General features: G+C 39.9%; 1 protein-coding gene across 3 annotated transcripts; it reads right to left on the bottom strand.

Moving 5' to 3' along the window:
• Positions 1-22,104: 22,104 nt before the first annotated feature.
• On the bottom strand, positions 22,105-23,371 carry LOC102290044 (prostatic spermine-binding protein). Of its 3 annotated transcripts, none has more exons than XM_005914479.3 (3): positions 23,098-23,371; positions 22,884-22,931; positions 22,105-22,787 (listed from the first exon to the last, which is right to left on the bottom strand). In XM_005914479.3, exons 2-3 carry the CDS (start codon positions 22,924-22,926, stop codon positions 22,177-22,179), a joined length of 654 nt encoding a protein of 217 aa, XP_005914541.1. In that variant the 5' UTR covers positions 22,927-22,931; positions 23,098-23,371; the 3' UTR covers positions 22,105-22,176. The 3 variants fall into 3 exon arrangements, with proteins under 3 accessions (XP_005914541.1, XP_014193768.1, XP_005914540.1); XM_014338282.2 differs by having other exon boundaries at positions 22,884-22,926; XM_005914478.3 differs by having other exon boundaries at positions 22,884-23,371.
• Between the last annotated feature and the right edge of the window lie 566 nt (positions 23,372-23,937).

Genomic DNA, 23,937 nt, shown 5'->3' with positions numbered 1-23,937 from the left:
CAACATCTCCACCACTGAGAGCAAGATAAAAGAGTTGTCAAAGGACATTCAGGACAAGACTGTAGACCTGCACAGTGCTGGCATGGGCTACAAGATCATCAGCATGAACCTTTGTAATAAGGTGACCATCAATCACCCATGGCCAGGAGCTCCATGAAAATCATGGGATAATGATCATCATGAGAAAGGTGGTGGATATTCCAAAAAATACATGGGAGAAGCTTGTTACACAGGGGACCAAAGTCACAAAGAACATAATTTATAACACACAATGCAGTTTAGAGCAGCATTTCAGTGTAATAAAATGTCAATTAAATGAATAAGGTAAGTTAAATAACAATATTTCCCTTGCATTTCAAATAAATGAGGGTTGCTCTACTTCCTGATAACCTTCTGACAATCATTTCTGCAGAAAAAAATAATGTCCATGCCTGACCTGCTGTAATGGCTTAATTGTTTTAAGAAACTGTTGGATTTGGATCAATGCTGATGTTATTTCAATCACAGTATTTCTCAAAGGTCACTGTTAGAATGACTAAGTCTAAAATAATGTCTCAGGCTGCTGGCAAGCAAAAAGCAAATCTATCATCTTTTTGTACGTTTGAAGAGAATATTTTGAAGATAGTTTGGTGCAAGAGTAACACAGTCTGATCATTACTGCTGTTAAAAAACACTAAGTCATCTCTCCCACACTAGTGATGTGCGATACCACTGATTTCCTTTCCGATCCGATACCAAGTAAAATTCAGGGTGGTATCAACGATACTGATCCGATACCGATACTTTGTACAAAAACGTATTTTATTTATTGTATCTTTTATTGTATCTCAAATTATAGCATCATAATGATTACAGGACATCAGATTACTTGTTCTTATCACTTAATAATGCAGAGTTCATCATATAGAAATAAAAAACCTGAAGTTGTGCGCTATTCAAACACCTTGCCTGCCTGCAGCACTAAAGGACTCCGTGAGAGACCTCTGTCTCGCCCTAGCAGCACCTGTCCATGTCCACTCCTCCTCTTCAGTTCGCCTCAATATACGCTCATCATATTCTCTGATATGATTTACTCTGAGGTGTTTGACAAATTTGTGGTATTGCCACAACACCTCACTTTCTTGCCACATGTATTGCAAACCACGTCTCGGCTGTTTGTGGATGTAAAATACGTCCGCACATGACTCCAATTACGCTCAGTCATTGTTGTGAGTGCGCACGCCAAGGGGCTGCGACACATTTATACAGCCGTATTTAGCACATGACTATGAAAGGCGGAAGAGGAAGTAGTTCCTTCCAATGTAGACAATCCGAATGATATAGTTTCTTTCCACTGTGTTCCTGTTAATGATAAACTACAAATTTACCCTAAATTACTAAAATATCGATATTTTAATGTGAGAATCGATTCTAGAACATAAATGACTGGTATCGGAGGAATCGATATTTCAGTATCGATCCGCACATCCCTATCCCACATAGGACAAACTACCCGATCATCAATGCCACAGACCTCACTTATATTCAGTATGATCTCTGGGACTGGTTTTTGAATTAGAAATCTTTAGTTAATATATTTGTATATTAGATTTTTTTTCTATTGTTCTACTACTTAAAGTTTTTAATTCCTGTTTCCCTTATGATTCTAATACTCAGGTTGACTTTTGTAATGTTGTTTGGTAATTGTCTATTATTCTTATTCTTACTATTACTATTATTAATAGTAGTAATTGTAGCAATAAAAGTCTCTCTGTGTTTCTGTTTGTGTTTTCTTCTTTATTGTTTTGTTTACTTCTTGGTTCCTTTGGGTTTCCTTTTCTCATACATCTTGAGAAGTATTAGTAATCAGGCCTATACCAGTCGTCTTTGTTTTTTATGTCCTGTACCAGTTTTTTGTGTCTGTTGTCTCTTTATTGTAATGATTGTGTTAAACGGTGTCTCATCACCCCAGCTCTGTCCAATGGTTCTATGCTTGATTTTCTTCTATGTCAAATGCCATGCTATCATAACTCGGGAGTTCTGCAGGACACGATGCGGACTCAGGATGATAAGTTCAGTGTGGTTATTTACAGTGGCTGTTCAACAGTAATGCAAAGGCAAGCAATAGTAGTCAGAGGATTTCTTGGCTCCCACAGGTAAACCCACAGAGTTGATTCCCACAGGAAAATATTCTCTCTGTCTCTCAGTAAGTCGCGTCAGATGGAGAAGCAGGAGTCCTGTGCAGACAAGAAAAAAAACAGGTAAGAAACGCGAGCAAAATACCACAAAGCATCTAGTAAGAAGCGCCAGCAACACTGACTGTTTCCAGCTTAACAATCCAGCATTAGCTGATGGGCTTCCTTCTCCTTAAGTAGTAGCAACAGCTGATCACAGAATTGTCAACCGGTGAGTTAATTATCACAGGTGTGCTGTAGCGGGAAGCAAAGAAGGAGGCACAGCTGTAACAGAAGGTGTGATTAGCACGAACACAGAAAGACACAGGGGAGGAGAGGAGGACTGGAGGATCAGGAAACATGCAGACTGCTGCTGTACTCTGTATTGTTTGACCCCCTTTGAAAGGGCAAAATAACGACAACCTGCTTGTGTCAAAATTTCCACAACACTCATGAACTCATATTTTATTCACAAATGTTTAAACCTTAAAATATTTAATGAAAAAAACATTGTAATGGAAAAGTTATGGATGTCAGATAATCCCTTCATACGTTAGATTTTTCACCCTCACATATCCTTCCTGTTATCTTATAGTCCCCCCCCTCCCTCAGTGTGATCTTTTCCACACTGCTCTGTCACACCTGTACACCTCAGCAAGAGGGAGTTAATTCAGATTAATGTGGTGGCAGACAAGGGCATCGCTGACTAAGCTTGCATCTGTGATCATGAGCGCTGCATATAAAATCAACAGGTGTGACAATACCTGCCTTGTTACATCTTCTTCCATATACAAAGCCAACTCTGAAAATCTTGGATTTGACACTTTATTCATCATGCCTTCTAATGCCCATCACATTATTCACACAGGGCATGATTAATTTACTACAGTCTTGAACGTATTTATGCCCCAACCTGCAATAACTCTATTTAATAAAAATATGAAAATTGTTCATAATAAATTGAGACTTTGCTTAGCTTAGTTTTACTTAGTTATCCTGCTAAAATCAGCCATCAGAAGATGGGTACATGGTGGTCAGCAACAATATTCAGGTAGTCTATGGTGTTTAAACAATGCTCGCGTGGGACAAAAGGAACTGAAGTGTGCCAAGAAAATATTATCCACACCATTACACCACCACCAGTCTGAACTGGTGATACAAAGAAGTATAGAATGTATGTTTTCATGTTATTTGCACCAAATTCTGACCCTACCATTATAGCAGATATTTCAGAAATTGAGTCATCACTCCAAGCTTGTCCCATTGTCCCATCAAGTTACAGTTACCCTCACATCAGCTTGAAGCAATCTTGCCATTCTCCCCCAACCTCTGGCACCAACAAGGCACTTTCACTCAGAGTACTACCCTCACTGGAGATTTTCTCTTTTTTGGCCCATTCTCTGTAGATGAATGTGTGGGGAAAATCCCAGTAGATCAGCAGTCACTGAAATACTCAAATCAGCCTGTCATGCAACTACCATGTCATGTTCAAAGTCACTTAAATCCCTGTTCTTCTCCATTCTGATGCTCTGTTTGGTGTCTTTACTGAGATGGTGTGTAATAATAATAAAAAGCTGGAAAAGCCATATTATATTTAATGAGATGCAGATGGCAGTTATTAGGCTGTATCTCTGTCAGCCACTTCTCCTTTTTGGACAAAAAGTGGACCTAGTCGCAGACACTGGCGTCAGGCTGGGTACACTAACACAACAGATATTTAAATGAAGTTACTGGTAACAGAAATCCCATGTGAAACTGTCAGGATAGGATCAAGAAGCACTGATACAAAAAAACTAAAGGGCTACAAAGAACACTGGGGAAATGCATTTATAATACAACAAAGACAGAGAGGCGAGATATGCAAATGAAAGAAAATGAAGCATCGGTGATGTTGGGGGGCAAAGGCAGGAAGTGAAAACCACAATTAGATACACAGGGACGCCAACATCCATTGAAAAATAGGGAAAAAACAAAAATAAACTCATAAATATCATAAATAACTCATAAATAAATGATTGAAACAAACAAGAAACACAAAGAAGCACAAGAAAACCAACGAGGACAATGACAGGTGCTCACAGGGAGCTGCAGGTGGTGGGGCTGAAGTTGTGTAAGCTATTGAACGCTGCTTGTTCAGAATGGGATGTGCCAAACATACATAACAACTGCACATCGCAGAATTAGATGTTCTTTTTTCCAGAGAAATATCACAAAGGGTACCTTCACAATATTACTCATAGATAATAGACCGCGTAGGTGTGTCCTCGACTTAACTGTGACTCTCTTGTCAGCCTTTTCTTCCTTCTGCAGGATCCAAGATTATTATGGGATTGGTGGAGCATTCTGTCACGAAAAAAGGGGAACTTCTCCTCGGGGAGAGAAGACCTATTTGGCGGGGAGGTTTTCAAGCACTTAGATGCACGACTTTAGTCTGTATTACAGCTTCCTATGTTTGTTTTCTAAGGTGTATTCTAACCTTTTTCAGATTCACTACTCGCCCAATACTAACCCTTACCCAAAATATTAAAACATTCGTTCGCTTTACAATGTAATGACTCACATTGTGGTGCTACCTTTTAGTCTCAATAAAACTTTAGGTCCCCACAACATTGAGTAATACCTGTGTCTCACACACGGAGCAGCAGCAGGACAAATAACACAGGGGTGAAGAGCTTTTTAGATAACAATCTGTGTGGTGAAATTAGGAGCTCTATTACATACATATATATATATAAATTTAAAAAAAAAAATTTTTTTATATACATATATATATATATATGTGTGTGCGTGTGTGTGTGTGTGTGCGTGTGTGTGTGTGTGATATCTGATATCTTTCTCCGTTGCTTTGGATTTTACTGTTGGCATTTGATTGATTGATTGATTAATTAAGCGGGTGTCTTTGGAGAAGTGACGGTTTTAATAATTGTCTCTAGATTCTATTGCTCCCCCTCCCTCTCTGTGCCCACTTTCTTTCTGTATCTATATGTGGTTAAATACATGTGCACAAACACGTGTGCACATGGGGGAATCTGCCCCTTCCTTGTTCCTTGTGCACTTCCCTCTCTCTTCACAGGAGAGTGACACGCAGCAGTCAGACAAAGATGGACCGATCAATAAACGTCTGAGAGCTGAAGAAGGTAATCCATACAAGTGAACTGAGCTCTCGCATTTAACTCCCACTGTGTCCTTCCCTGCAAACACGACTACTGAGCAACAACATCACCAAACCACAAAAGATCCCCTGATTCCTACTTCTAACAAACGGGATGCTTTTGTAGATACTAATACAGAAATTCAGCTGAAAACAAAAAGCTCTTCACGGTTATGTTTGAATGTGTGTGAGTGTGTGCGTCTGCTGAAGCACTGGGGTTTGCACCTTGTATAATAAGCTGTTGCCCAAGGATATGATTATGTGGCGTTGCTTTGATAAGAAAAAAAAAACCCCCACAGGAGTCCTCCCTCGCTTCCTATCACATTGACTTTGTGGTTACCCATTTTCCCTTTTGGAGACTTCAACTCGCTGCAGCCCAACAGCTCATTATCAGTTGGATAACATTCATCTCAGTGGCAAATACTATACTTGGAAGGCAGCTTTTTGTGTGCATGTGAATTCATTTGCGCCATCTGAAGCCTTTCGAACCTGCGATTAGGCCTTTATTCTTAACGGTTTTTGTGAGAGAGAAAAAAGATAATCCTTTATGCTGAAATATTCACTTTGGCTTTTTATCTGGTGCTTTCAGCGCCTCTCGTTTAAAAACGTGCTTTACATTCTCAACTTGTGCTGCTGCAAAGACATTTTTATTGCTGCTCTCTTCAAACACTCGCTGCGCTGCACGCCAGTCGATGAGTAGTGGGGGTGTTAGATCACATGCTCCCTGCCATGTAGGACAACACAGATATTGCTTACTTTGTCACTCACGCACGCACACACGGAAAATACTAAAAAGGGGAAATGACTCTGATATATTTGTAGTTCGCGTCCAGGTGCTTCTGCTATCTTGTCATGCTCGCCAGAAAGCAGGTGCCACCTGTGTGGAAATGAAACTGTCAGAAAATAGATATCGGCCAGCTAGATGTTAATACAAGGTGTCCTGTTTACCTGCAACACTCTGTATGTGACGCTAATCAAGAATTAACTTGTCTGCCTTCGCCACAGAGGCACCTCCTATCTTGCCAAATTACATCAGCTTGCTGCTCATAATAGCAATAAAGTCTGATGCATACTTTCTTTTCTTTATTATTTTTCGCCTGATGAAAAGATGATCATTAGCAGCAGTTTCAGGAAATTAGATGTATTTTTCCATCACAGCTTGCTATGAAAGCAAAGTGGAAACCATGTTATTGACATGAACGCTGACCAAAAACAGTTCACAAATAGACAGTTATTAGCAGGTTGATGTTTTAAAGTATTGCTTGCAATATTTTCAGTTTCTAGCTCCCACATTTACTTAAACATCACTGAAATAATGAGGCAAGATGCTAAAGGCCAAAGCCTTTCAAGACAAATGCTGATGTTGACACAGAAATATCCCTGTCTGTGTTTTTCTCCACAAAGCTTATTGTTCTTTTATGTTCTTGAAATCAAATGCAGTCCTGTGGGTCCTGTGGGGCTCCCTGCACACATCATCTCACATTAATTTTTCTTGTGTAACTGAATGCCAGATGGTATATTGCAGAGAGTCTGTTGACTTCTACAGTAAAAATGATCAATCAAAAAATAAATCTGCTGCTAAACCTTCATAAATAATTCAGCTTTTCACCCATTTAGTCCTGTGGGCATGTTTGGTGTAAAATATTGTGCATATATGAGGCTCTGCTTTGGCAGCGAAACTGTTAAAAAACAAAAAACAAACAATGATTCTGAATTTGGCAAGAAATCTGAACTCTTGCTTAAAAAAGTGATGCTGAAGTTTTACAACATGTTCTTTCTCCCTCGTTTTAAGTTATGTAACAGTGAACAGAGAACATGCTTGACTTCTAGTATATGATTCCCTCATATGCGTTCCTAATTGATGCGCAATTTAGAGGAGACGGGAAGGGGACCTTGACTCACTGACCTGTATTTGCATCTTCAGTGCCTGTGTGCCAGCATCACGTTAAAAGGATCACAATAACTGCAGCTTGTGTTGCTGGGCAACTAACCATCGTCCAAATTGCAGACATACATACCAGGAATAGCAAATTGTGGTGGAAGAACTCTCCACAAAGCATCTGTTGTACGCTTTTCAGAAGGTATTTCCTCACTTTAACACATGGAAGTCGAAGAAGAATGGCATGGCGCTGACGTTTTTTTTAAAAAAAATCAAGCTTTCAGTTGAACTGCTGTAACACGAAAGGTTTCGTATTGAAAAGGTTGCTTAGGAAGGGCAACATTTTTATTCAGTAAATGGAAATTAACTTGTTAGTAATGACCATCTGTTCAGAGCATCAACGTGCTCCAGAAATAATATGTCTTTCATGTTTGTACTAAAGTATCTTCCTATTCCAGCAACTTTCTCAAACTTCTGCAGTTCAGAGAACGATATAAAAATAACTGCACAAGCACCGTTTGCCACAGTAGACAGCTTGCTTACACAATCCCTTCACGCTACTGAGGGTTATTCATTCTTTTCAAGTGTGCATAGAGCTGTCAAGGAGCCGCTAACCAGATCCAGCAGCAGGTTTTTCACAGCCAGATGAACCTGGTACCTCAAATGCCGTTTGCTGAGGTGCTGGAGAAGAACTTTTCCACCCGTGAGACCCGAATGCTGGAACTAATGACGCCGGCTCTCCAGTTGCCAAGAAGATATTTTCCAGTGAAGAGTTTTGAACTATAATTTCAAGCACTTCTTTTCAGAGACACTGATAGCTTCACAAGTTGCATTAGCTGAACCAGGGCACAATGTTGAGGCTGAACAATAATGAAGTGCAATACTGCAAAGGAGCAACAAGGCTCCTGGCTCTCTGGTTTATTAGGTTATTATTTTAATTTTCATTCACTTGCTGTCGGCTATCCAGAGTCCGCAATAGGCGACAGCAAAATTGATCATAAAAGCCACTTAAATGGCAATCGTTTGCAATATTTTTGTGCATAATATCCCATTAATGCTGTATTGGATATGCAATAAGATAGGATATTATGCTGTTAAAATTAGGTAGGTTTTTAAATTACATTCAAGATTTGCCTCAACTCCACACAACTCATCTCATGTAGAGTTTAGACTCCATTCCAATATTACATGTGATTTCATAGTCTAGGTGCTGGACATCATATATTCTCCTATGATGGGCATGCATTTTGAATTTTTTTGACCTGGAATACTCTGAACTTTCCACTGTAAAATTCATCAAATTTATCAATAATTCAGCCATGTATTGAACATTCGCCTCACAAATATCTGTGCGCCACAAAAATACCCCAAATTAAGGCAGAGGAAGGAAAATGAGAACCTCCTACCTTTCTCAATGCTGCAATTTGTCAGGCGCTAAGAAGAGAAGTGATTTGGGTAATTTGGTGGCATGCAGCAGCCTGTAATTACCTAAACTGTGTGAAACAGATGAGATAAGAAACAGTTTTCCAGAACCCTAATGGAAAAAGTGGATTTTTAAGAGAAAATTAAATGTTTATATTTTGGATTATATCACTCAGGGCTGTCACTGTCTGGGACTGCAACACATACTGGGCAAAAACATCTTAAAAACAAAATGCTGAGGCAGCACTAAAACATGCAGCACTTTGCTTTCTTTGTTACATAACCTCTCCCCATGCATGCCCTGTTCTCACAACCGCCTCTGCAGTGTGAAAGAAACCCTTTGGCACTAGCAGAAAATTTAAAAAAAAAAAGAACAAAACTGTGATATTAAGAAATGTCTGTAAACACACATCAATATTTTATTTGGATCTATCAAAACCAAAACACATAAAATGCATGGGAACGGCGACTCAACCTGAGAAGATTTTTTTCTTTGTTACCACGAATGACCCTTGAATTTGGAGAGATTTAATTATCCGTCTTGTCTGGATGGAATATAATCCTTGATTTAATTCAAGAATACAATTTTCTTTATCACTGTCTCAAGCCTGTAAGCAGTGGTGCAGGTTTGAGGCTTTCAGAAAACGACATCTCATAAAATTCTGAAAATGGAAAATGAGCATGAACTTAACTCACTAAAAGCAAGAATTATGTGAATCCCTGCTGTCCTCTTTGTGACCTTTGATCTGCTGTACTTACAAATAAGAAGAATGCAGAATAAGTGGAGAAACACAGTGAATGCAGATGCTTCCACACAGGGCAAGGAGTTTGCATGTTCCTGTGGAGGTTTTCTCCAGGTACTCTGGCTTCCTCTCACAGTTTGGTCAGTTTTGTGAAACTATATTTTGCATGTGTGTGAATGTGAGCGTGATTGGTTGTTTAGCTCTCCGTGTTTGCTTTGTGATAGACTAGCAATTTGTCCACAGCTCTGATAGGCTCCAGATATCCTGAATTGGATAAGTGACATTGTTGGATGAATGAATGAAGCCTGCTTTACAAATATCTCACCAGGCTCTTGAGTCAGCTAATTCTTCAGGACACTTTGCCCTGATGTCTTTGTAATAACAATGAGGTATATCTGTCCGTGTCCATGTTTTTGGAAAGACGGGAATGCACTGCTTCTGTCGTGGTTTTAGATGAGGGTTTTGAATTCCTGGGAAATTTGGGTTTTCTGGTTTTGTATTTTTTGGATCCTATATTCTGTATTATTTAGTCATCTGGTCATAAGGTTATATTTACATTCCTGGGCTTATGATGATTCTGTTTTCTGTGCTGTTTGTTACTTGATAGGTGCTGATTATTCCCCTTTTGGTCTTCCTAGTCTGTCTTTCCACTCTTTTCTCTTTATTTCTTATCTTCTGTGTTTGTCTCAAGTTTGTATATTTTAGTCCTGGTTTCACTGTTAGTGATTTCCTCATTATTATGATAGCCTCTTGTCCTTTTTTTTGGTTTCCCCTGTCTCATTAGTTAGATTCTGTTCAGCTGTGTTCACCAGATGTCTCCAATCTCCTCATCTCCTAGTTCCTCCTAGTTTCTTCCTAGTTATTTGTTCCTTTGTTCTTTGCACCTAGTTTCCTTCTTTGTCTGAATTTGTGTAAAATTGAGTAGTAACAACAATAAAACTGCCTGTTTTAGGCAATCCCTTGTCTCTAAGTCCTGTAATTTGGCCTGCCTCCCACACAGTTAAACCTTGACAGCTTCCTCGTGTTTGATGCTTAATGCACATGCCACTATATATGGTGTCATGATCAGTGATTGACAGTTTCCATCTTTGAAGACAAGAGCCAATACACTTTTTATTCTATATTGTGCACTTCCCTGCTGAAATGCCCAAGCTGGCAGCATTGTGTGTGTTTGCCCATGTGTGAAAGAGTAAACTAGAAGACACCTTAGTTTCATCAGAAACTTTTAAAACACAAAGTGATGCTACTAGTATTTTTTGAAGGGCTGCTTTTAAATGGGGAAAATGTGGAAATAACAAATCATGTCCATTTTGAAAACAACTATACTAATAACTTTGTACTGACTTTATCTAATGACTTTATGAAAGTGGATCTGAATCAAACTGCATACATTTTTAATAAGCCCTTTTTACATTGCTTTAACCAATGTTTTTTTCTGTATTTCTAATAGCTTCTTCAAGTATTTCAGTAAAGCAAGTCATTGTTTTCATTAAAGTACTAGCAGTCAGCAGATTGTGTGAGATCAGGTAAAGTCTATAGCTATAAAAAATAGATGGTTTAAAAGAAGACACTGAACAGGTGGAAACGTCTTTCTTTTTACCCGTTTGTCTAATATCAAAACAGAAGGACTCTAAAGCACGACCCAAGAGACCAGTGACTAGTTTAAAAAGACTTCATTTGAAAGGACCTCAGGAATCTGGACTCAGAGGCTGACAGATTGAAGTCAGGCAAGGCTTTTTCTGGCACTGGGCAGCTATTCTCCAGGGAGGCCGCTTAAATCTTTTCCTTAGGCTGAAGGTGGAGGAGAACTGCCAGGATAAATTCAGAGGACGAAAAGGTGGGAAGTGGGTAGGCAGGTAACTACAGGTAAAAATGATGAATGGCTTACTGAGACCAGCTTGAGAAGATCACAGGCGATTTAGCTGAAAGTAAATCGATTCCTCTGAGGGATCCATCTAAGCACAAGCAGGGACATAAACTAAGAGAGGCCCAAGAGAGTTTTGTCAGGAACAGGTAAGATTTCAGAAACAGGCATACACCTTGTGAGGCCAATTTACCACCATAGAGGCAACAATAATCTGGCAAAAGATGATAAATTAGCATGGCCTTAAATCCATTGAACTAAGGAGTAATGAGAAGAGTAAGGATTTGTGTGCCAGCTGGGTCAGAGGGGCCGGCACCGCCCTGCCCAGAGATGGAGCTGAGAACCAGAAAACCTGCTCCGAACACTAAATGAGAGAAAAGGCGAATCTAGAGGAAGAGTGAAAGAGAAAGAAGAGTGGGGCTTGCCAGGACCATGACACCTTTTTGGTCATTTAATTTAAATCTTGTTCTGATATATTGTCTGGCAGATGGATCTTATCACTTTAATGTGAGCACAGGGCTCCTGTAGTTGAGTGCCTGGATGATCTCATTGTTTTTGGTGTATGACTATTAAATATTGCCTTTTAAATTAGTAGATGATGCGGTAATAAATAGCGAGTCATTTGTAGGATCTCCAGCTTAATGGCAGAATTAGTCTCATGACGCTGAATGAGAATACCCAAGAAAAACTGTATAACAGTCCTAACAGATGCAGCAGAGGGACACTTTAGATTACCCAAACACATTCGCACACACAAGCACACATTCCTCCTGTCATTGTCATTATGCAAATGAAAATGTGAAAGAAAGCATGGCAGTGCGATTAGCACACAAAGTAGGCTGAGTGAGCTATAAGTTAAAAACCCAGAGTGGGAGGATAGAGTTATGTAGTGACATGCAGTCTGAGGGATTATGGCAATTCATTACACACTGTCAGTCACAAGAGCAGAGCACAGCAGCAGCAGAACCTTGTTTTTATGCATCTGTAGTTTGTTGCACGCATCCATTATTGGCCCCTCACTGTATTTCATCCAGGAGGAGTCAGGAGGGTGACTTTTACTCTGCTACGATGACCATGCATGTGTTGTTGCCATGGTTACCAGGTCGCAGAGGGCAAAATGTAATCTGTGGCTGCATGCTGCATTCATGAACACATGGCACATGTTCTTCGGTGTAATGATTGGCAGCCTCTGACTTGATCAGGTTTGCCTGGCGTGTATTTACTTAGCTGTTTGCTGTTGTTGGCTCCTTATTCATAGCAAATCAATTTCCTCATGTTAGATTAAAAATTCGAAAGACCGAACAGAACCAGTGTGAATGAGTGGCCTGTCATGTTGCCTTTGGAGACTTTGAAATTACAGGGTGCAGGACGTGCAGCTCTTTAAGTTCAGAATTTCTCGTTTGAGTGGCAGACTTCTCAAAATGGTGCATTGAATACAAGGTAGCTGCGCAATATTGCTTATGTTTGTGTCTCACTATGCCTTTCACATATTTTCTACTTAGTTGTGGAGCTAAAGTTTGAGATTTGTGTGTGTGTGTGTGTGTGGGGGGGATGCAAAGCATGAGTCTTGAATCTGCTTGTTTTTAGAGGAATTTTATAAATTTATTTTTGTTAACTTGATGAACCACTTAACTCTGACCTATGAATCATTCAAGAATAAAGTGATATATCTACACATAACGTCAATTTAGCAAAAAAATAAATAAATCGGCAATTGTATATATAGGCACGTTCCCATTTCTTTGGCTGAATGTGAATGTGTGAAAAATGCCAAACATAAAACAGTTTGACAGACATGAAAAAATATTTTTGATCCATCACTTCTAATGGTTTGGGACTGGATTTCAGACAGTAGTGTTGGGGATCTTTCAAAGCACAGAAAGGGAAAGCGCCGTCAGATATTGATCCACCATGCAATGCCATCTGGACATTGGCAATGGCTTCATTATTTAGCATTACAATGATCCCAAACACATTGGCAATACAGCAAAGGCATACCTGGATAGAAAAAACTCAACAGATGATTATCAGTTATTGGGAATTGGCCTCCCCAGAGCCTGGAACTCAACATTATTGAAGCAGTGTGGGATCATCTTAACAGAGAGCTAGACGAAGGCGGTCGCACTTTTCTCCTCTCCTCCTCCTCCTCTCCCTTAGCTTCCCTGCTTAGCCTCTTATATCCTTGTCTAGTCTCGTGTTTTTTGTGTTACTTTTCCCTGGAACATTCTCTCACAGTCTGTTCTCTAAAACCTAAAAGAGGAATTATGGATTGGATCAACTGGTCCCTAAATGCAATTGACACCCCTTTCTCAACAAGAAGTTTGGGCTTGGGTGAGCCTGAGTGCTGAAGATATCTACCTATTCGGAAACATGGTAACAGGGTTCTGGCGGATCGGAGCTGGCTTGGCCCTGACTTATTGAAGAATTAAGAAAGCGGAACCGGCTGTTCAAACCCCCACAAGGCTGCCTGCTGGGATTGGAACGATGGGAGAGGCGTGAGTTTCTCAAAATGGGCTCATTGAGTGCAGCATGAATAAGATCTTGGAGAGGCTACGGCTGCTGTGAATACTCAGAATAAGATCTCTGACTGCAGACTGGATACATCTCGGAAGGGCTAGCTCGGAATAACATCTCTGGGCGCAAATTGGATGACATCTCGGGGAGACACACTGCCGTGAGTTCTCAGAATTGGCTCCTTGAGCACAAGAAATGACAGCATCACAGAATGCAAGTATGGCGAAGCTCGTGGCTCTCCAACGGGAGATTGAGAGACCAGTGTTGGACTGTAGAACTGCTTTGAAATTCATAGCTGTTCGCACTAAAGTAAAAACCACCATCACTTCATGCGGATACCCCGGTCTCAAGGCCGGAGCTGAACAACAACACCCTGGTAACGACTGTGTTTAGTCTGTTCCTTCCCATTCCATGCAAGGCCACCTGGGTTGGCTGGAAGACTGTTTACTTAGCCTAGCAGGGCGAAGGACACTGTCTCAGCTGAACTCTGGACACGCACACACATACATATACACTGATATGCACACAATCATCCCCCCTCCCTTTCCAAACGCCTTCGACGCTTATTCCCTTCCGATGCTGACGGTGGATCAAGGAGACCAGCGCACGCAGGCCCGGATGTACTGTCTAATTCAACTGTCTCTCACCCTTTACCCACCCCTGTTGCTTGTCATGTGTTTCTTTGGTGTATTCAGAGTTTTTTCATGTGCTATGTGCAAAGGTGTTTTTTTCTGTTCTCAAACTGATCTCCCTGTTGGAGCTCAGTCTGGGGGGAGTTATTTTTTTCTCCTTATCTTTCCTCATGTGGTGCATTTTCCATTGTTATACCTCTCTGACCTGTCTTCCCCATGTGATGTTTTGTGCAATGTATGTATGGTCGGAGGGTAAGATGGCGCCGCCATTGCGTGCAATAGGTCGGCAGCCTTATGAAATTTCCCCTTGTGGGACTAATAAAGGTATATCAATTCAATTCAAATCAAAAGGCAGCCAACATCCAAAGAAGAGCTTTGAATGTACTTCAAGAAGCCTAGAGACTCTTTTACTCCAAGAAATGACAAGAAAGCTTGCATGAGAGAGCTCAAACTGTGTTGAAAAATAAATGTGGTCATACCAAATATTACCAAGAACTGTACTGTAGGTCTGCATTATTTGCAACTCTGTCATGCCAACATTTGCTGCACTGTATGGGAAAGGCTGTTATGGTGGCACATGAGCATTATGGGGAACACCCGTCCATACTCCAGCTCATTCACTCTAACGGGGTGGGGTGAGGTGGGCTTCTTCAGGGGCTTGTTTACAAGCAGGTCACAACTGAATACTGAAGTTCTACCAGTTGGATGCTCCCTTGGCTTTATTGGCACTTCAAGTAATTATTGTAGGTTATTAGCCGGTGGAGTGACTTAGCAAATGACTGTTGTAAAAATGTAACAACTGAAAATATGAGAAACAACTTAAAACACGACACTGCACCTCCTTGTTGCAGAAATTATTCGGTTTTTGTAAAGACATAAGGGGAATAAACAAAAGCAAAGAAGATAATGCAGGCGGATAAATGATTTTTTTAGAATAATGACATTTGGGAGACAACCACTTCTTAAAAATTTCCGCAGAGTATTGTCATTAGCAGGCAACAAATAAAAAGAGGCTTCTGAAACACTGTTTTTAAACGATATATTAGAATGTAAAATATCAGATATGTAATAGTTTTCCTTCTATCGGGACATTGCCGTGTAAGTAGGTAACAGTTTGTTGGAAGCATGTTTTCTTGATATCGTGCAGTCCCTGTTGTTGTTCTGTTCCCAGGGCTGCAGACCTGTCAGAGGGTAATCTGCAGCATCAGACACACACAGGTTCCAGCGTGCCTCATGAATAAAATCCAGAGCGGCAGACCTCCTTTCTCCATGAACTATTGTGTTGCAGTGTTTTGATTAGATCCTTTTCTTTTTCTTTTCCTTGGAACAATAATGAATAAACAATGAGCCAGATACATGTATCTGTTGTTTGTTATTAGCAGCATACACATATCAGGTCCTGACAGTTTTGTATTACACAACTTAACTACATTTGTTTCATCCACAACCAAACTCAACCAGCTTTTCACCTTCAACTACTGGACAAAATCCTGTTTATGTAGCCACAAAAATGTTCAAGGACATTTCTGATCTTTTACTACACTTCTTCCAACAACTACCTGTCCAAAAATAGTGGCATATCTAGTCAAACTTGTATCTATGCACATCTATATCCAAAGAGCCAGGCGATTTGTAAAAACAAAAGAAATGGTAAATGGCCTGCATTTGTATAGCGCTTTTTTAGTCCATAGGACCCCAAAGCGCTTTACACTACATTCAGTCATTCACACACACTGGCAATGGCAAGCTACATTGTAGCCACAGCTGCCCTGGGGCGCACTGACAGAGGCGAGGCTGCCGGACACAGGCGCCACCAGGCCCTCTGACCACCACCAGTAGGCAAACATGGGGTTAGTATCTTGCCCAAGGATATTTGACATGCAGCCAGGATGCAGCCTGGGATCGAACCACCAACCTTCTGATTAGTGGCTGACCTGCTCTGCCACCTGAGCTACAGCCACCCATAAACAAATGTTGTCACTGTATTGCGTAGACACTGTAGAGCCACTCTTGGAGCGACACGAAGGTAATGGGTAATAAATTGGTGATATTGTGAAATGATATTGTCTCTGTTATCGTTTTACCCATGCCTGTCAGCAAGAAACACAATTCTGTGTAATATAATATATTGTATAATGAAATCACAGTAATAGTAATGGATCCCCAAACAACAAATATCATGACAAACACATGTTACTATGCAATGAGGAAACCGATATCGGGTGCAGATTTACTGTAGAGCATCAGTAAGTGAAGCTGTTATTATTAAATGATGTGAAAACATCATACCTCCAATTTGATTATGTTTTATTTCTGTTTTTAGGTGGGGTTGACTGGATGTTCTGGAGAACAATAAAATCTGATTCAGCGTTTTATTGATTTTACGTTGGCCGCAAAAGCTGTGCTCACGTGTAGGACGCACATGCATGACAGACCATGACCTTGTTTACTATCAGAGCACCTGAGTGAAGAGGGCTGGATAGCGTGAACTCATGTGTATTCAATGTGTGTGTAGTGTGGGATGAAGTGTATTTTGACCCCAAACTTATTTATTCCCTTTTAACTACAATATTTTGTTTTCTGTATTTACAAAAGTGTCAGAATATCTCCTGTACTTTGTGCCGTATACCCCCATGCAGCAACCCCTTAATGCACTTTGGTTAGTCTAATATCTTTTATGTCTCCAAGTCCTTAGTATAAGTGATACAAGTTTTTTTCACCTACAATGACATTAGCACAATATTCATTTCTTTGTCTGCAGAGAAATCATTGCTGCTAATGCAGCTGCTGCAATTCAGTGTGAAAAACACTGTGAATGTGTGATTAAGCATTTTTATTCACAATACATAATTATTTGACACTTGATTACATAAAACTCTCCAAATGTGAGTCATGACAATGTCCTGCTATGCCCCAAGAACATAAGAAAAAGTGGACAAGACACACCAAGTGCCGCTAACTGATTTCATTTCAATGCTCTAACAATCATAAAACAAAGCCAATTGCTTTTTTTTCCTTCTTTTTTTTACCCATTATCGGTCCAGTCCTTGTACCTGACCATTTTCAGAGAAATGTTTCTTTTGCTTACTAAGACAGTTAACACTGACCTATGAATAATTCAAGCATTTTACCTATTTCAGGGGATGAACCAGTGTTAAGCAGACAACTTAGCAAAGAACCAATTTTAAATTGTATCTTTAGCCACTTTGTTAACAGCAGCTTGTCACAAAAATACATAATTTGTTTTCATTTCTTTGGTTTAATGTTTGAAAAATGAGTGGCAACGGGCCTCAGAGAGTGATTTATCCACATTTTTAATTCAAACCATGTTTGAAGGAGGTCAGGCGAGACATATAACAGTTTTCTGCAAAACATGGTGCAGGCTCTGTCATGGCTTGGGGAAGCCAGCAGTGTTGGAGAGCTTGTCACTATTGATGGAATTATGAACTCAGAAAAGTACTGTCAGATTTGGATCCACCACGCAATACCATCTATAAAAGTTCCTACTGGCAACAGCTTCATTTTTTAGCATGACAGAGATTCCAAAAACTCCATTATTGATATCACTTATCGATTCAATTCCTTATTGATTCTCTTATGGATTGTCATTGGTTTCTCATTGGCTCTGTTTTGAGAGTCACCACAATCTCTAAGCAGCAATAAAGAAATTACATTAATGCAAATTAATTGCATGCTGTGTGTCAAATGTTTCATGTTTGTTGAGGTATTTCCCCTCTTCTTTGAGATCAGTGTTGGAGTCATTACTCAAAAAAGTAATTATTACACATTTTAAACAGAACATGGACAATTTCACCTCAGTAAATTGCATGATAGGGTGGGGCTAGGTTTCACAATGGGTTCACCCGAAACCTTGGCTGCTTGTGACTACACCCGTTTCTACACTTTGCCTCGTGTGATTAGGTAGGACCAAAAGGGGTCCATGGCTCTCTTGGGGACACTCCCATAGGGCTTAAAATCTGGGACTCTGCACCAATTGCTCTTAGAACTGAAGAAGCTTCTCAAATGAGATGTGAAACATCTTCAAGGAAACTTAAAGAAGTCCGGACGCTTTTGTTTCCAAGCTCCTTACACTATGATGACCTGGATGACTGAGAACCTTCACAGACATTACACCGAAAACTTTTCTTAAAAGGAATGCAGCATGTTAAAGAGAGGCTACAGCCTGACTGTTCATCTGTTTGTTACCTGATATTAAGGGTCTGGCTGCTGGGGTCGGCATTCGCTGAGCACTTGGGGATCTTGGCTAGCTTAGCGTTAGCATGCTGTCTGCACAAATGCTTGCAAAGAACTGAAGTTGTGTTAGCAGAATAATGTGGTTGTTTCTGTCCTGGAAGCAGTTTTCCCCTTTACCATTTATGTCACCCTTCTGTACAATAAAAATAAATATCCATATCCTCACTCTACACTGTGTCACTATCAGCTGGTAGCCCAATTGCAAGAACCAATAAGCGGCATCAAAAGGCAGGCAGACTAACAAAACAAAAGTCAGCCCACATTCAACAACAGCTTTAAACGTCCTAGAACTATTCCTAAAGACTACTTAAAGAAATGAATGAATGAATGAAAGGGGTCATGCAGAGGGTTGGTGTGACAGAGGAGAATACTAGTTACAGGGTGAGATGAAGGCATATTATCTGCTGTGGTGAGCTCTAAGAACTGCTGAAAGAAGAAGGAGGATCTAACAGCAATTATCTCACATTTTCTTAGTAAGATGCTTCACTGGCTGAGACCACATCCTCATTTATTTCTCACAGCATTTCTAGTAGATAATGGCATGAAAATGAGTTGAGTCTACGATTTAGAAAAGGTCTCTAAGTGGACTGGAGATGGCTTCCGGACAGGGCAGATCCCCATGTTTGCCCAAGGGAGGTTGGGGCATGAAAATGAGAACAAACTGCTTAAAGTGCAGGGGGGTCATATATCAACAGAGAATGGAAAGGGGATGCATGAAGTGTGAGCCTGCTCCTGAAATTCGGATAAATGATCTCCATGTTATTTTATTCATTTTTGCCAATTACTAAATCAGCATCCACACTCTTGTTTTTATCAGCAATGCAGAAAAAAAGCTGCCAGAATAACAGAGTATAATTAAGTATAATAAGAGGAATTAACTATAATACAACAGCTGAATACAGAATCAATCCTGGCAAAACTAAGCTTCTTCTTTTTCACCCCGACAGCTTCTTTGGGGTGGGGGGTGGGGGGGGGTCATTACATCGGCTCATCCACCATTAATATCAAATCTGCCAAGAACGTTGGTATATTTTTTGACCAGCATTTGAAATGCACATTTCACATCTCAAAGTTCATCCAATCTTGTTTCTTTCGTCTAAGAAACACTGCAAAAATCCAACCTCTAATTTGAATCTTGAGTATATACGCTTTAACTTTCTTCCATCTCGAAGAGATGGCCCATCAAAAAACTAGCTGACACTCATACATCACTCCTCTTCGTTCTTCTCTTCACTGCCCAAATAAATTCTTTATCCATTTAAAAATTTTAATAAAAACATAAAAAGCTCGATGGTCAGGCTCCTGCATATATAGCAGAGACCTTATTCCAGCAGTTAGCCTCTCTTAACTCTTAACTGTTTCCCTCTTTAGTATTAAATCCAGAGGCAATCAAGCTTTTGAGGATGAAGTGCCTAAACTTTGTAACAACTTGTCTCTGCCTATCAAGCCATCTAAATCTGTGGTGTTTTTCAAAGACTACTAAAAACTCGTTTTTATAGGTCCATTTTTCTCAGTCTTTCACCCATTTGACTTTGTCTCTATGCTGGAACATGTTTATTTATCTTTAATGTGTGGTTTTATTCAAACTGTAAAGCACTGTGTAACTGTGCACTGAAATCAGGCCCCTACCTTCATCACGCTTCCATTTACCACTGTGCTTTTAAAAGAAGTAGTGGCAGAACCAATTCCCGAGATAGCATCCAAAACAACTTGACATTGAGGGAAAAGAAGGTGGAGGGTAATAATACATTTAGTTACAGTTTGAGTACAGAATAAGCTGCAGTAAGTCAGCTCTTGTGAATGCTCTGTCAGTGGGTCCTAATGGTGAAGGATCATGATGTCATCATTGAAAGTAAGCCACCTACTCAGCCAAATGACTTTGTTCTTAACACTGTACTTTCTTGGCCTCCTACAGTAAAGTAGATTGGATGATGAGGCACTAAGAAAAACAGAGGACAGTCATACAGACACACGTTTTACAGTTAGATTATTAAATTGTACCAAATACATCTTAATTACAAATTTTTCATGGCCTTGAATAACAACCACATGCGCCTCACGCAATGCTGATCTGAAAATATAATCACTTGCAAAACCCATGTTTCTAATGGGCTCATCCAATGTCATTATGTTGCCTCATCATAGCACCTCCTGCACACCCTCATCATGAAAATCAGTCAACAGCTAGTTCTGCATATATTTCTTCTTCCTCCAGAAGAGAAATTATGCAATAAGTTTAACAACTTTATAATGAAATTATCCAGATCCTAAAATGATGAAGCAAAACTGTGAACATTCAACATTCTTACACTGTTTAGACCAACCAGTGTGTTTATTTTTAAGATTAAAACTAGTTAAAATATTAAAACTAATAAAACTTTGTCATTTTTTGAACTTTTTGAGGGTTGAAATAAACCCTTTTTGAAGATATCTTTTTTTTGCCTGTGTCCTCTATGCCTTGGCTGCTTAGTCCCTCACAGTTTTGTTATTACTATTATTCCTGTTTTGATTTCTTTCCCAAGTTGTTGTGAGCCCCTTATTTCTTATAGTAATTTCGTTCCATTATTGTTTCTATTTGTTCTATTTACTTAGTTCCCTCTGTGTTCCCTTTCGGTTCCTTCTGTTTTCTCTCTGTACTTGTCTATCGTTCTTCTGTCCAATACCTGTCTTCCTTTGTGTCAAGCTCTTTCTTGCTCTCCTGATTAGCTGTGGCTAACTTCCTGTTTTGTTTTGGTAGCGGTTTATCGTGATTGTTTTCAGCTGTGTTTAGTTCCCATACTGTCTCTGCTTTCCTTGTTACCTCTTGTCATGTCATGCCATCCTCTTGTTACCTCTTGTCATGTCATGCCATCCTCTCTACCGCCACTAAAATAACCAGTAACCGCCCAGTTACTGTGGATCAGGAAGTAGAAGAGGTCATCCACCATTTGGAAGATTGCTGGTTTGACCCCTTGAGTCCTGTAATCAAAGTATCCTTGGGCATGTTACTACATACAGAGTTGGCCCTTTTAGTGTGAATGTAGTAAAAAAAAAAAGGGCTTTGAGTGCTCAAATAGAGTAGTAAAGTGCTGCATAAGTACCAGTCCGTTTACCTTTTGCTCCCGAGATGTTCATAGTATCTCGTCATGTTGCTGGTGTCCCTTGTACGTGTTAAACATTTAGTAGTCTGTGGACTCTGCATCACACTCTAATCTATCCTGTCAATGTCACATCTAAAAAAAAATTATCAGCATCTGGATTACAGTAAATGTTGTGGTTGAGGACTGATGTTTTAGCACTATTTTTCAGCATCTTGTTACACTTTTAAAGTTTATGTGTTAAGTTGTTTTGGTAGGATGGCACATTGATTGTGTTTAAATATCAGAATCAGAATACTGCCATACCTTGGTTTCATCTATTCTGCAAGAGTAATTTGGTTTTACAAAAGCAGTTTTATATCTTTTTAAAAACAAGTGTGTTGCAGTGCTCGTATTTAATCAAAGGACAACTGAGTAGAAGATGCATTTTTATTAAAGAGGTTCCATTCAGTCACTCTGAGTGACGGTTGGCATGTCACTTTTGGATTCACCTCTCGTCTTCATCACCCTCATCGCTTTCTTTATTGCCTTCAAGTAGGGAGTCTTGTTCTTCAGAGGCGCTGTCAGCAAATTCATCCCACCAGTGGAACTGTTCGCTGGCATGACTTTTCTCATCATCACTGTCTTCCTCTCTAAACTGTCTCCCAAATCCTCCAGGAAGCAGATCCTCCGCTGCTTCTCCTTCATCCGGGTTGACTTCATAGTCAACCTCAGCAGCAGCAAGGTCATTTTCATCTTGATGAGCTTCATTGCGTTCTTCTTCATCGTTGCTGCTGTCAGCATTTTGATCATCATCGGCAAAATTATAATTGCAATAATTGTGGTCATTTTCAGTATCTCTGTTATTGTGGTCATTTTCATCATCAGCATTATTGCCATCATTTCCATCATCAGAGTTGTTGTCATCAATTTCAAAATGAATGTTGAAGAAATTATTCTGATTGATGTGATCACCATTGTTGTTGTTAAGCTGCTCTGGCTCCCAAAGTCTCGCAACTTCAAAGATACGTGGTGCAAACATTATAACATATTCCACACCATTTTCAAAGAAGTTGTCCATATCTCCCCAGTTACCATCTTCAGCCAAGAGTGGTTGCTCTACATGAAAGTTCAGTTAGCAAAGTCACAGCTAATCAAAAGAAACTTCAACACTGCATTATGTTTCTTTTGTACAATAACAGATCAAGTTCTTACCCTCATTAGGCTGAGCATGGGCCCCATCTCCTTGTTCCGTCATCTGAGCTTTAAAGATCCCACAAAGACATAAGTTATTCAAGTTAAGCAGTACATTTCCCATCTGTACTGTTGGGCATGCTCAAAAATCTCACTGTAAATATCTACCATCAGCTATCAAAGTTACAGCGTCAAAAGTAAGTTTCACTTATAAAGCAGTTCCCCCAAAACTCACCTTTTTTTCAAAGAAACTGCTCTATGAAACTGTCCTAGTTCAGCTGTGTGTGTATCTGCTTGTTGCTGGAGTCAAAAATATGTTTCAGTTGTAACATTTAAACCTGCACTGTAACTGTGCAATAGCAGTGATGTCATAAGAACTACCAGAATTCCACCCCATGAGTGTTCCATGAAATTCCACCTCAGGAAGGCCAACTCTGATGGCCTTCATCAGGGCTTATGTAAGCTTACTTCAGGACTACCAATGTAGCCACTGTACTCCTGGTACCCTATGACCCATCAGGGTCATAGGGTGATGTGTCATAGGGTACCTGATCAGTATACTGATATATAAAAAACATAACCATGCTAACAGACAGCCATTTCTAAGTAGTGATGGCAGTAAAAATAAAAAACTGAGCTTGGTTCTTTCATTGTGACAAAAAAGTCGGCAATGGCTGGGATGTGAGTCATTTAATTAATATTGCATGTACTTATGTGCTTAAAGTAAAAAAACAAAAATAATATTATTAATGTTTTAGCAGTAGTAAAAGTTTTATATATTTAGTCTTCTCATATAAAACTGACAACACAAACATCATAAATAAGAGGAAAAAACTGACCTCCTATTTTACACCTGCTCATGAGTGTTTTCATGATGGCGGCAGCCTTGTTTTCTTTCAACAATCAGGAGAAGCAGGAGACCACAACTGAAGACTCTGTATAGATAATGTATGGGAAGCTGCATCCCCTTTTACATTACAGGCAGGGGGAGAGGAGGGTCACGAAGACACGCTCATAAAACATTAATTCAGCACTTCATTCTGCTCAAAAGCAGCCACACACGGTGAAATAGGCT

Source organism: Haplochromis burtoni, unplaced genomic scaffold, assembly GCF_018398535.1.
Source record: "Haplochromis burtoni strain Fernald_Lab_line unplaced genomic scaffold, NCSU_Asbu1 Contig_8, whole genome shotgun sequence".
NCBI lineage: Eukaryota > Metazoa > Chordata > Actinopteri > Cichliformes > Cichlidae > Haplochromis > Haplochromis burtoni.
Note: the sequence above shows the minus strand (reverse complement) of the source record. Positions and strands in the feature narration are given on the sequence as shown.